We start from the raw sequence: 14,602 nt of genomic DNA, 5'->3' as shown, positions 1-14,602 counted from the left end.
ACTGGCTATTACCTCTTCATTTGTTAGGTCTGGTGTGTTTTTATCTTGTTCCTTCATCTGCTGTGTGTTTTTCTGTCTTCTCATTTTGCTTATCTTACTGTGTTTGGTGTCTCCCTTTTGCAGGCTGCAGGTTCGTAGTTCTATCTGTTTTTGGTGGCTGTCCCCAGTGGCTGAGGTTGGTTCAGTGGGTTGAGCAGGTTTCCTGGTTGGGGGGACCAGTGCCCCTGTTCTGGTGGATGAGGCTGGATCCCGTCTCCCTGGTGGGCAGGTCCACGTCTGGGGGCGTGTATGGGGATGCCGGTAGCCCTACTGTGATTCTAGGCAGCCTCTCTGCTAATGGATGGGGCTGTAGACCTGTCTCGCTCTTTGTTGGGTATAGGGTGTCCAGCACTGTTCGTTGCTGGTCCTTGAGTGAAGCTGGGTCTTGGTGTTGAGATGGAGGTCTCTGGGAGATTTTCGCCGTTTGATATTACGTGGAGCTGAGAGGTCTCTTGTGGACCAGTGTCCTGAGGTTAGTTCTCCCACCTCAGAGACACAGCCTTGACACCTGGCTGGAGTGCCAAGAGCCTTTAATCCACACGGCTCAAAACAAAAGGGAGAAAAAAAATAGAAAGGCAAGAAAGGAAGGAGGAAGGGAGAGAAGGAAGGAAGAAAGGAAGGGAGGGAGGAAGAAAGGAAGGGAGGAAGGAAGGAGGGAATAAAGAAAGGAAGGGAGGGAGGAAGAAAGGAAGGGAGGAAGGAAGGAGGGAATAAAGAAAGGAAGGGAGGGAGGAAGAAAGGAAGGGAGGAAGGAAGGAGGGAATAAAGGAAGGAAGGGAGGAAGGAAGGAAGGAGGGAAATAGGAAAGGAGGGAAGAACGGAAGAAAGAAAGGGGAGAAGACAAAATAAAGTAGGCTAAAATACAGTTATTAAAATAACAAAATAATTATTAAGAAGAAAAATTTCTATTAAAGAAAAAAAAAAACCAAAAAAAAAAAAATGGTCGGTCTAACCCCAGGACAAATGGTGAAAACAAAGCTACACAGACAAAATCTCATACAGCAGCACCCACATACACACTCACAAAAAGAAAAAAGGGGAAAATAATAGTATATCTTGCTCCCAAAGTCCACTTCCTCAACCTGGGATATTTCGCTGTCTATTCAGGTTTTCCACAGCTGCAGGGCACTTCAAGCTGACTGTGGAGCTTTAACCCGCTGTTTCTGAGGCTGCTGGGAGGGACCTCCCCCTCTCTTTGTTCGCACAGCTCCTGGGGCTCAGCCCTGGACCTGGCCCGGGGTCAAAGGAGCAGCGTTAACGGAGCAGCTGATTCGTGGTCTCTGGCTCACTCAGGTGGGGGCGGGGGGGGGGGACGGATGTGGGGCGAGTCCGCGGCGGCAAAGGCCGGCGTGACGCTGCACCGGCCCGAGGCGCGCCGCGCGTTTTCCCGGGGAAGCAGTCCCAGGATCCCGGGACCCTGGCGGTGGCGGGCTGCACAGGCTCCCGGGAGTGCTGGTGTGGAGAGTGACCTGTGCTCGCACACAGGCCTCTTGGTGGCGGCAGTAGTAACCCTAGCGTCCCACACCCGTCTCTGTTGTCCGTGCCGACAGCCGCAGCTCGCGCCCGTTTCTGGAGCTCCTTTATGTGGTGCCCTTAGTTCCCTTTCCTCGCGCCCCAGGAAGCGAAGAGGCAAGAAAAATTCTCTCGTCTCTTCGGCAGCTCCGCACCCGTTTCTGGAGCTCCTTTAAGCGGCGTGCTTAAATCCCTCTCCTCGCGCAGCAGGAGGTAAAGAGGGAAGAAAAGATCTCTTGCCTCTTCGGCAGCTCCAGACTTCTCCCGGACTCCCTCCCGGCCAGCCGTGGTGCACTAACCCCTTCAGGCTGTTTTCACTCTGCCATCTCCAGACCTTTCCCTGGGATCCGCCCGAGGCTCAGTTCCCAGCCCCGCCCGCCGCGGCGGGTGAGCAGACAAGCCTCTCGGGCTGGTGAGTGCCGGTCGGCACCGATCCTCTGCGGGAATCTCTCCGCTTTGACCTCAGCACTCCTCCGCACTCCTACGCTCTCCTCCGCGGCGCCGAAGCTTCCCCCTCCGCCACCCGCAGTCTCCGCCCGCGAAGAGGCTTCTAGTGTGTGGGAACCTTTCCTCTTTCACGGCTCCCTCCCACTGGTGGAGGTCCCGTCCCTATTCTTTTGTCTCTGTTTATTCTTTTTTCTTTTGCCCTACCCAGGTACGTGGGGAGTTTCTTGCCTTTTGGGAGGTCTGAGGTCTTCTGCCAGCGTTCGGTGGGTGTTCTATAGGAGAAGTTCCACGTGTAGATGTATTTCTGATGTATCTGTGAGGAGGAAGGTGATCCCCGCGTCTTACTCTTCCGCCATCTTCTCGCTCCCCTAATTTGCTCTTATTCTTTCCAGTTTCTTTAGATGAACATTGAGGTCATTAATTTGAAACCTTTCCTCTTTTCTAATATAGATATTTATTTATTTATTTATTTATTTATTTATTTATTTTTGCGGTATGCGGGCCTCTCACCGTTGTGGCCTCTCCCGTTGTGGAGCACAGGCTCCGGACGCGCAGGCCCAGCGGCCATGGCTCACGGGCTCAGTTGCTCCGCGGCATGTGGGATCCTCTCGGACCGGGGCGCGAACCCGCGTCCCCTGCATCGGCAGGTGGACTCTCAACCACTGCGCCACCAGGGAAGCCCTAATATAGGTATTTAGATCTATAAATTTTGCTCTAAGTATTATTGTAGCTGTGTCCCACATATTTTGCTAAGTTGTATCTTTATTTTCATTTGCTTCAAATGTTTAGGGCCGATGTGGCTTACTTCTGAGGCAGGAGTTTTCTGAGGACTCTATTTCATATTTAATGGTGTGTGTAAAACTATTCCCAGCCCTGTGTGAACTGCAGAGGTTGTTCTGTTTACTCCTTTCTCATGGCTCGCTCTTAGTTTTTTTTTTTTTTTTTTTTTTGCGGTACGCGGGCCTCTCACCGCTGTGGCCTCTCCCGTGGCGGAGCATGCGCAGTCTCCGGATGCGCAGGCGCAGCGGCCATGGCTCATGGGCCCAGCCGCTCCGTGGCACGTGGGATCCTCCCGGACCGGGGCACGAACCCGCGTCCCCTGCATCGGCAGGCGGATTCTCAACCACTGCGCCACCAGGGAAGCCCCTCGCTCTTAGCTTTGGTAGTTCCCTCACATATGTATGCAGATTATTACTCGCCCAACGACTTGAGTGGGTGCCTCTACATATATCTGGAGCTCCCTTCGCAGTTCGTTCCTCCCCAGTGTTGTGTCCCACAAAATCTAGCTGTGTTGACCTCCCCAAATTATGAATTGTCTCCTCCACTTATTGAGACTACCAGACTCCGTTGGGTTCCCCTGCCCTGTTCTGAGGCCCGGAATCTCTCCAGGCAGTGAGCTCAGGTTTTTTATAGGGCTCATCTCATTTGTTTCCTTTTTTCAGGCATCACTGTTGTGCAGTTTGTTGTCCAGTGTTTGAAAGCTGATGTTTCTTATCTTTTTTTTTTTTTTTTGGTTGTCTAGTTAATTAAAGCAAGAGGTTAAAACTAGCCTGTGGGGCTTCCCTGGTGGCGCAGTGGTTGAGAGTCCGCCTGCCGATGCAGGGGACACGGGTTCGTGCCCCGGTCTGGGAGGATCCCACATGCTGCGGAGCGGCTGGGCCCGTGAGCCGTGGCCGCTGAGCCTGCGCGTCCGGAGCCTGTGCTCCGCAACGGGAGAGGCCACAGCAGTGAGAGGCCCGCGTACCACAAAAAAAAAAACACACTAGCCTGTGTTATTCCATCATGGCTGGGAAGTGGAAGTTCAGCTTAGCATTCAGTAGGTAATTGATAAAGGTTAATTATCAAATCCATTAAAACAAATCACTCAGAAGTTCTCATTTGAGGAAATGATTAAGATGAGTGATTTTAGAACTACGTATCAACATTGTGTAAACGTGCTTTCTTTTCTTTTTTTTTGTTCACTTTTAATCTCAGTGCAATTAATAAACAAGTATAGTAGTCAGGGAATTTTTTTAATTAAAACTTTGACAGTTTTAGAATATTAAAATGAGTTAAATTTTGTTTCTAATGCTTGTGAGCTTTTTCAGAAATAATGTTTTAAAAATAGTTGGTCTCGGGACTTCCCTGGTGGCGCAGTGGTTAAGAATCTGCCTGCCAATGCAGGGGACACGGGTTCTAGCCCTGGTCTGGGAAGATCCCACATGCCGCGGAGCAACTAAGCCCGTGCGCCACAACTACTGAGCCTGTGCTCTAGAGCCCACGATCCACAACTACGGAAGCCCGCACGCCTAGAGAAAAGCTACCGCAATGAGAAGCCCATGCATCGCAAAGAAGTGTAGCTCCCGCTTGCTGCAACTAGAGAAAGCCTGTGCGCAGCAACGAAGACCCAACGCAGCCCCCCAAAAAACAACAAAGAGTTGGTCTAAACTATTACATTGCTGACTTAGCATTTTTAAGTATTCTTTTAACGTTTTTAGTTATTAATGGGCTTATTATATTTTTATGACATCTTTTAATCAGATTTTATTAAATCTAAAATCTAAGTCACTGATAAAATATATAACCAGAAAAGGTTATTGGGGAGAATTCTAGCAGAGTGTACAAAGTGAGATGTAACTTTGAGATGAAGGATATTTAGTTACTGCTCTGAATAATGCTATAGATGTAATATCTAATTTGTGAGGAGGATTTTTAAAACCTTTCCTTTTAATCCAGTTAAAGGCTTAACTTTTAATTAGTATATAACTCTCAGTGATGTGCAGAAAGACATACAAGGTTTGGCTATCAAATTGGCAGGTGCCCTGAAGTTTGGAATGGTTAATATACTAATGTTTTGTCCTCGAGTCTTTTTTTTTTAAATTTAAATTAATTAATTAATTAATTTTGGCTGTGGCAGGTCTTCGTTGCTGGGAATAGGCTTTCTCTAGCTGTGGCGAGTGGAGGCTACTCTTTGTTGTGGTGCGCGGGCTTCTCATTACGGTGGCTTCTCCTGTCGCGGAGCACGGGTTCTGTGGCTCCTGGCTCAGTAGTTGTGGCACACAGGCTTAGTTGCTCCGTGGCATGTGGGATCTTCCCGGACCAGGGCTCGAACCTGCGTCCCCAGCATTGGCAGGCGGATTCTTAACCACTGAGCCACCAGGGAAGCCCCTCGTCCTTGTGTCTTAAAAGATAGGTACTGAAAAGAGGAGAAATATAGCTTAGTAGCAACATGTCAAAAATTTGTTGAAATGACTGTAATGTGTTCACTAGAAACCTAATTTAGTTTTACAGCGCACCAATAGACATATAATATCTAGAACAGGTTAAAGTGTGATAGTTCCTATCTGTTGTTATATTGGTCAGATCACTTACAGTCATATATTTAATTTTTGGCACCAAAGTGAAGTATCGTAAAGTTTAAGAACCAAGTCAAACATCACCTTTTGTGTTACTGCCTCACATCAAATAATTTTCTCTGTTCTGTACATTTGTACTGCATGTTGTTTTTACTTTGTTTTCTCTTGTCTTAATTGGATCTGTTAGTTCTTTCCAGATATTAATTACTTGAGTGGGGACTCAGTTCTTATTTATCCATCCTAGTACTTAAACAGACCCCACATGAAATGAGACAAGTGTATTCAGAGCAGAATGTTAAAAGAACTTAAAATAATGAGTAATGAATAGTAAGGATGTTTTATTGCCTAAGAGGAGAGTAATCTCCAACTGTTTGTGAAAAAGGAATTAAATGTGGCCTGTATGTGAAAGTTACTGGTAGATTTTAGAAGAATGATCTAACAAAGCATTAGAGAAAAGGGCAGTGGATATTTTTTAACATTCTAGAACGTTGTTGATATAAACAAATTAATCTGTCACACATTAGGAGAATGTTAGCTGATAAAGTCTGCTTGATCAGTGTAACTCTTTCTGGTCTATGTTTGAATGTAAAAATTATGACAGGTTCCATTGACAACTTGTCATTTGAAATATTTGTATCAAATTTTGGAATCAACCTTAACTGCCTTTTATTTTATTTTATTAATTAATTAATTAATTAATTTTTGCTGTGTTGGGTCTTCGTTTCTGTGCGAGGGCTTTCTCCAGTTGTGGCAAGCAGGGGCCACTCTTCATCGCGGTGCGCGGGCCTCTCACTGTCGCGGCCTCTCTTGTTGCAGAGCACAGGCTCCAGACACGCAGGCTCAGTAGTTGCAGCTCACGGGCCCAGTTGCTCCACGGCATGTGGGATCCTCCCAGAGCAGGGCTCAAACCCGTGTCCCCTGCATTAGCAGGCAGATTCTCAACCACTGCACCACCAGGGAAGCCCCTTAACTGCCTTTTAGACTAACATTTTAGTTTGTTCATTTTTGTAAATGTCCATTTCTCCTCTTGTTGCCCATTTTGTTCTTCACCTGTGTTTTTTTTTGTCTGGCAGAGGCAGTGTAGCATAGTGGTTGAGAATGTAGGATCTGGAGTTAGACTTCCTGGGATTAACATGCCTGCTATGTATAACTTTAGGCAAGTTACCTAACTCTTGAGACTTAGTTTCCTCCTCTTTAAAATAGGGATAATAACAATAGTAGTTACCTCACAGGATTATTGCAAAGATTAACTGAATTGGAGCGTTTAAAGAGCGTAGTGCCTGACACACAGTGCTAAGTGCTATGGCTCAACAAATGTTAACTGCTTGCTGTTGCTGCAGTTATTAATTATTAATAACTTCAGGTATCCACTAACAACTTACCACTTTTCTCTCTCTCTTCCTGCTTTTACTTTTATATTCTTACAAAGGGAAAAAGGCACTGCTGCCTTGCTTTCAGCATTTTTGTTGACATTATCACTGCATATACTCTTCTTAATTTTATTCATTGTATAGTTTGCCATTCAGTTCAAACTGAAGGGAGGAAAGTCTAAGGCTTTTCAGCCTGAAACAGTATTTTAAATAAAGCCACTTTATTGAATGATCTATCTCTTTATGACTTCATTAACTAGTGTAATTTTTCAACGATAGTAATTTTTTCATAACGTTTACCCTGCAGTTTCGCAGTTCTAAATACTTTGGAAGCATTAAAGCAAAATTATATTCAGTATGATTTTTAAGTTTAGATTATTTGAATATTCCAGTTAAAAAGTGGTAACCCAAACCACTTTGGAAAACTGCTTGGTGGTATTTACTAAAGCTTGATACTCTATGATCCAGCTTGATATCCCATGGGTCTCCTTCTGTGTACATAAACATCATGCATATGTTCGTGAAAAGACTTGTACTGGAAAGTTTATAACAGCACTATTTGTAATAGTGCCTACTAGAAATTACCCAAATGCTCACCAGCAGTAGAATAAATTTTGGTATAGTCACACAATGTAATACTATAGAGAAATGGAAATGAAAGATCTGCCAAGTATATCTCCACAGTATGGTTGCTGAATAGTAGGAATGATTCTCACAAATACAGTATTGAGAGAAAGAAGTCTAAAAGAGAATTTGCTGTATGTCTGATTCTGTTTATGTCAGTTATAAAATTAGGCAAATCTAACTTAAGCTGTTAGAAGTGCCTGTAGTGACATTGCCGATGGGGTGTGGGAGTAGTGACTGGCAGGGAGGATGAAGGAGCTCCTGCAGTGCTGTTAATGGTCTGTTTCCTGATACAGGTGTGTTCAGTTTGGGAAAACTCGTCAAGCTGAAAAGTTATATTTTGTGTACTTTGCTTCATGTATAGTCATAAAAGTTTTTTTAAAATCCACAAATATATATACCACAAACCTATTGCATTATACGTTCAATATTACACATTTGATGATAGTCTGCATACACTACTTTTGTCCAGCATCCTTGTTTTGTTTTGTTTTTAATAAATTTGATTTGAACATAATTGAATACAGTTGTGGAAATCTAATAGTCACAGATGAATTCTTAATTTATTTATTATTTTAATTTTTTTGCGGTACGCGGGCCTCTCACTGTTGTGGCCTCTCCCGCTGCGGAGCACAGGCTCCGGACGCGCAGGCGCAGCGGCCATGGCTCACGGGCCCAGCCGCTCCGCGGCCTGTGGGATCTTCCCGGACCGGGACACGAACCCGTGTCCGCTGCATCTGCAGGCGGACTCTCAACCACTGCGCCACCAGGGAAGCCCTGAATTCTTAATTTAGATGAGCTGTTTTTTTTCTTAATTTCCCAGTACCTCTATTTATTTGTTATGTTTATTTTATTTATTATTTTTTTAAACACTTTAATATTTTTTTATTTATTTGGCTACTCCGGGTCTTAGTTGCAGCAAGCGGGAACTTTAGTTGCAGCACGTGGGATCTAGTTCCCTGACCAGGGATCGAACCCAGGCCCCCTGCATTGGGATTGCGGAGCCTGAGCCACTGGACCACCAGGGAGGTCCTCAGCATCCTTGTTTAATCACCAGAGAATTCTAACCACAAAGGGCAGAAAAGTGGGCGTCCTTTCTGAGTCTCCTGGACATTGGTAGTTTGCTTGGGCTTCCTCCATTTTGGCATAAATTGCCCCTGTTAGTAAACAGGGATGAGGAGGATCCTTGAACACAGGGCAAGCATCCTTTTAATAAAAACGATTAATAAAAATCCTTTTTAAATCCTTTTTAGGGCTTCCCTGGTGGCGCAGTGGTTGAGAATCTGCTTACCGATGCAGGACACACGTGTTCGAGCCCCGTTCCGGGAGGATCCCACAGGCTGCAGAGCGGCTGGGCCCGTGAGCCATGGCCGCTAGGCCTGTGCGTCTGGAGCCTGTGCTCCGCAACGGGAGAGGCCACAACAGTGAGAGGCCCGCATACCGCAAAAAAAAAAAAAAAAAAAAAAAAAAAAGTAAATCCTTTTTAATAAAAAGGATTGGCCCTGGAGGGTGACATGAGGCATGTGGACCTGGCTCAAGGCAGCACCTTCTTGGTCACTCTTATTTAAGGGACCAGAGAGTTCTGCCAAATTAATTGGCAAAACCCATTACGCTGCCCTGTAGACTTTGTGGATGAAACAAAGTAAATTTGCACTGTTTTGTTTTTTTTGCGGGCCTCTCACTGTCGTGGCCTCTCCCGTTTCGGAGCACAGGCTTCGGGGCCATGGGTCACGGGCCCAGCTGCTCCGCGGCATGTGATCTTCCCGGACCGGGGCATGATGTCTCCTGCATCGGCAGGCGGGCTCTCAACCACTGCGCCACCAGGGAAGCCCCGATTTGCACTGTTTTAAGTGACTTACATCTGGAGGAAGGATAGGAATTAGTAGGCTGTTTTATCAAGTCATTCTTTTTAGCATAGTCTACAGGAAAGCTAATATTTAAGAATTTAAGACCTGTTTTTGGGAATCCCCTGGTGGACCAGTGGTTAGGACTCGGCACTTTCAACTGCCAAGGGTGCAGGTTCGATCCCTGCTCGGGGAACTGAGATCCTATAAGCTGTGCGGCGTGGCTGGGGGAAAAAAAAAAAAAAAAAAGGACCTGTTTTTTTTAGGCTTCAATTTCCATTAATGCAAATAGATTTTAAAAAACTTTTAGTTTATGTGTATTTAATTTTTATAAATTTTCTTATGTCTAAAAATAATACATGCTTGTCATACAGATTCATCAATACAGAAACGATTAAAAAGCAAAAAGCTTTTTCTAGTTCCACTTGTAGACCCTTTTTTGTGTCTGTACATACCATAAATTTATTGATTCGAAGATGCATTTTATTATCCCATATTTTAACCTATCCGAAATTGGGATGTTTCTTTCCCTAGCTGTCCGCTAGGTGGCAGTCACGATGGAGTTGTCATCTCCCGGACATGGGAAATTTGGTCATAGCTGTTCGTATTGTCTTCACTTCAGATGAGTTATATACCTTGTTGGTACTACATGGCTTGAGTTTAACTGCTGTTATAAGTGTCTTGAAAAGAACTGCATTATGGGACTTGGCTTTAAGGCAAAAAGTTAGTTTGTCTGCAGAAAGGCACAGAAAAGGCAGCAGGGAGTAAATTTAATATGCATGCTCCATACAGGACTATTGTTGGGCACTGTGTCATAACTTTAATTGCTCGCTCCTCCTTATAAATGAATTTAATGATTTTGATCATCTTTTTATGTGTTTATTCAGTGTTTTACACCTATTGAGATAGTCATTTGGTTTTTCTGTTTTGAACTATTAATAATTTTCAGATGTCAAACCATCCTATATTTCTGGGAAAGCAGCTTGCTATTTCATTTTAAATTAGTAGTTATTTTGTGGACGTCTTCTCAGTTTAGTATGTAGGGATTTATCTTATTCTTTTTAATGATTCTATTATTTTTCTATTGTATGAGTATACTGTAATTTTTTAAATGGCTGCCTTATCGATGTGCATGATTTCCAGTTTTTGCTATTAAAAATGATGTAGCAGGGTCCATCTTTCTACATATACCTTTATATACCCAGGGTAATATTTCTATATAATAAATTCCTAGAAATGCTGTGCATTTTCATTATTTGAGGAAGGAAATTTAAAAGTTAATTTTTAAGAAGTGTTTGCTTGGTTAAGAAATGTTGGTCATTGTTGGAAAATATACCAACATGCTAATAACAGTGGTTGTCTCTGGGGTGATGGGCTTATGTGTGATTTTTTTTTAACTTTAATAATAAAAATGGAACTTACTTTAAAAAAAAAATGCTTACGAAGCCAAATACTACGTTAGAAGTTCTGGGATTGTGAGCAATTGGAGGGTAGGAACTGTTGTAGTTGCCAGATAATTCATCTAGCATAATGCAGAACACATGGAACAGATTCAAAAGGTGTTTATAGAAGTAACTTGAATTCATTTTTTTGAGTTTAACAGAAAACTTATTGCTCATTCTTTTTTTAGGGCTTTTTGATTAACTCAAAACCAGAGAATGCCTGTGAACCCATAGTGCCTCCACCGCTGAGAGACAATTCATCTGGCACTTTCATCGTGTTAATTAGAAGACTTGATTGTAATTTTGATGAAAAGGTAATGTTTCTTTTTTCATTGTTTTGTTACTGTTTGTTTAGTTAGCTAGTTTAAATACTCATTTCAGAAAGCCTTTAAGAAAGTTTACACAATTCATTCAGATTAAAAAAAATAAACGAGTAAGGACAAAAAGAAAATGAGACAGTGAAGGCAAGAAAGACAGCAGTGGCTTTACTTAATTCTTATTCATTTGCTATAAAATTTATTCTAAGCTTTTAGCTGCCAGTACAAAGAGGAAGACACCATCAGTTTCATGATTCGCAGTTTTAGTAAGACTGAAAATAAATAGACTAGGACATAAATAATTACTATTGGTTCTAAGAATTTTCATGTGGTGGTTGGGCATCTTGAACTGTGGTTTAATAGTGGTCTTGGCTTGATCTAACCTAGGAATGGAAATGTTAATCTGTAGTTTCATGCCTTCACCCTTCCAGTATAATTACTACATCTGTATCTGTATCTTTGTTGATATTGGGATTTCTCTCTTGTAATAAGCTGACTCTGTCACTTGTATAAAGTTTGTCTCCATGGAGTGGGTTAAGCTGGCATTTCAGATAGTAAAACAAAGTTTGCCATAGAACTTCCCTCACTATCATCAGTGCTGCTCTGAAGGTATGGGGTTTTAGTTTTGGGTTTTTTTTTCTTTTTTGGATACTTTTAGTACTGTCTTTACAATTCTGTGTTTGGATTGGCCTTGGTAGGAGAGCCAGATTGAGGCTTGTTACTTTTACCTGACTATCTCAAACCTGAGTGTCTCGCATGTATCTTAGAGAACAGATGTGGGATATTATTTCATATACCTTCCATGCTTGATCTTAGATGATTTGTCTATTAAGTAGGAAAGGCTACCCTGACTCCTGCTGTGCCTGAATTTTTGTCTCTGCTCCTTTCATTTCATGAAAGAAATGACATCTCCATAATAAACTTATTAAAATGAATAAAGTAATAGCTGTAAACGGGTTTGAAAATGTAGAGCACTTTGTAAATAATAAGTATTGTTGGGCTTCCCTGGTGGCGCAGTGGTTGAGAATCCGCCTGCCGATGCAGGGGATACGGGTTCGTGCCCCGGTACGGGAAGATCCCACATGCCGCGGAGCGGCTGGGCCCGTGAGCCATGGCCGCTGAGCCTTCGCGTCCGGAGCCTGTGCCCCGCAATGGGAGAGGCCACAACAGTGAGAGGCCCGCGTAACACACACACACACACAAAAAAAAAAAAAAACCAAAAAACGGAGTAAAAAAAAAAAAAAAAAAAAGTATTGTTACTATTGTATATTAATTCCAAATTTAAACTCTCAATTGCCTTTAAATGGGAAAATAGAGCTTGAAGTCAAATGTATTAGATTTCCTTCTCTTCAGGGTTGTTATGTCTTTTGAATTTAAACCATTTTAAGATTTGATCCAGAACTAAACTATAATAATTACAGGTTGTTCCAACAAAAATGAAATATTATTGTAATATTTCATTAATTTCATGCCACTTAGAAACTAAAAGTAAAATAATTCTGCTGATTTCAAGGTTTATTGCATCATTAAGGTATGTGATTTTTGTCTCAGTCCAGTCTTTGGTAACTAGAAACTAGAATATACCTCTCTTCTTTTTTAAATAACTTCCTTCTTTTGGGTGGGAAGGAAGGTGGTTCAGTGTAAAATTTAGGGAAATACTGTCATTGAATATTTATTTTTGAGGATGAAAACCCAACCCAGGAATGAATAGGTAGGAGGGTTTGTTTGTCCTCTTATCCCTTTAGTGGATCCTCATCAAGAGTCTGAGTACTTCTAATGGAATTTCCTGATTTCGCTCTTACTCCGGCTCATCTCTCTCCACTTCCTGCCTTGAACTTTATGCTGTAGCCGTAGCACCTCCTGAAATCTCTCAACTTGCCGTGTCTTTGTGCCTTTACACACATTATTTTCTCTGTCCAGGATGACCTTTATCACCTATATTTCTGACTGTTTCATCATTTAAGTGCTAGCTGAGAAAGTTATCTCTTCTGGAAGCCTTTTCTTTCTACCCTCTCTCTGGCAGAATGAATGATTCCAGTTCAATGTGCCACCCTCCACTTTGTAAATACCTCCTTTGTATCTCTTTATCACAATATTATTTTTTATTATATATGTTTCACTCATATGCAAGCTTACTGTGTTTAGAGTTCATGTTTGAATTATATTTAAATATCTAATAAATATGTAAATATAAATATAAATATGTGCATAGTAGGAGAGCAATAGAGGTTTGTTGAATCAAACTATGTAATGTAGTAAGCCTTCTACTTACGTGTATATTGCATCCTTTAAAAGTATGTACATGTAAAAAATATGTAAAAATGTTTAGATTGAGGATTCTCATCTTAGAAGGGAAAATGTTAATAATTTTCTTATTATAAGTCACCATGTAGACATAGTCTTAATGGATAAAGTTCTATTCTGTACATATTTAACTTTGTTATTTTTCCTTCACAAATATACAGCACAGTCTGTTATAGCCATTTAAGGCTAAAGATTTCGTACTCATGTTGTTCCTAATGATTTCTTGTCCTTGTCTCAGTTATATTAAGTTTATGAGACATTAATTTACAAGGGAGACATATTGGTTTTAATCAAGGTCTGGAAACAGGCTGCATACATTTGAATCCCATCTTTGTCATTCATTAGCAGTGTGATCTTAAGCAAGTTGTTTTAGCTCTGTGTGCCTCAATTTCTTTATGTGTAAAATAGAATTTTAAATGTTCTGTACATCAGAGGATTGTTATGAGGATCAAATGAAATAATCACTGTTAAATGCTTATCAAACAATGCCTTGCATACGGTAAGTAGTAGGCAGTAGGTATTAGCCATTGATGTTTTATTGATTTTTTTCATTACTGGTGTAAAATAGAATAAAGGTAAAGATGGCAAAGATGCTGACTGTATTAGGCTGACAAGTCCCATAATCTACTGTCTGCCAGCTGGAGAATCAGGAAAGCCAGTGGTATAATTCAGTTAGAGTCTGAAGGCCTGAGAACCAGGGTATCTGATGGTATTAAGTCCTGGAGTCCTGAGGCCCAAGAACCAGGAGCTCTGATGTCCAAGGGCGGGAGAAGGTGGATGTCAAGAAGAGAGAGGGAATTTGCCCTCCTTCACGTTTTGTTCTGTTTGGAACCTCAAGGAATTGGATGACGCCCAGTCACGTTGGTGAGGGTGGATCTTCTTTACTCAGTCTACTGAATGAAATGCCAATCACTTCCAAAATCCCCTCACAGACACACCTCCAAATAATATTTTACCAGCTATCTGGACATCTGTTAGCCCAGTCAAATTGAGACATAAATTTAGTTGTAACCTTTCAGAAACTAAATCACTGGCTGATAAGTCACCCTGTGATATAGTAACTCATGTCAGTTGATGTGTAAAATTTTTAATTTAGCTTATAAAGGACAGTTTAATCATGCCAGTGTATAATGTATAAAAAATAAGTTTCATAAATATACAAGGATAAGAATTATGGATCACCTATCAAGGTAGGGTGAATGGATAAGGATAAATTCATCATGATTACTGGAGAAACATCTGGAGTCTCATCTCAAAGAAAATTTCCTTTCTAAGGGTGGTCACTGGTGGATTGGCTCTTAGCTTTATTAGATATAATCTTCAGATCAGAAATCTATGGCTATTTTTGGGGCTTCTAAATTGATGATT

At 41.9% G+C, this 14,602-nt stretch overlaps 1 protein-coding gene across 4 annotated transcripts in view; it reads left to right on the top strand.

The window, feature by feature from the left end:
• RNF13 (ring finger protein 13) overlaps window positions 1–14,602 on the top strand; it is a 161,916-nt gene that overhangs the window by 72,029 nt on the left and 75,285 nt on the right. For all 4 annotated transcript variants that reach the window (XM_059064203.2, XM_067033594.1, XM_067033595.1 and 1 more), the window contains exon 4: window positions 10,802–10,927. In XM_059064203.2, the coding sequence (XP_058920186.1) occupies window positions 10,802–10,927 (126 nt within the window). The remainder of the gene's footprint in view (window positions 1–10,801; window positions 10,928–14,602) is intronic.

This window comes from Kogia breviceps, chromosome 5, assembly GCF_026419965.1.
Source record: "Kogia breviceps isolate mKogBre1 chromosome 5, mKogBre1 haplotype 1, whole genome shotgun sequence".
Lineage (NCBI taxonomy): Eukaryota > Metazoa > Chordata > Mammalia > Artiodactyla > Physeteridae > Kogia > Kogia breviceps.
This window is presented reverse-complemented; position numbering and strand designations above follow the sequence as displayed.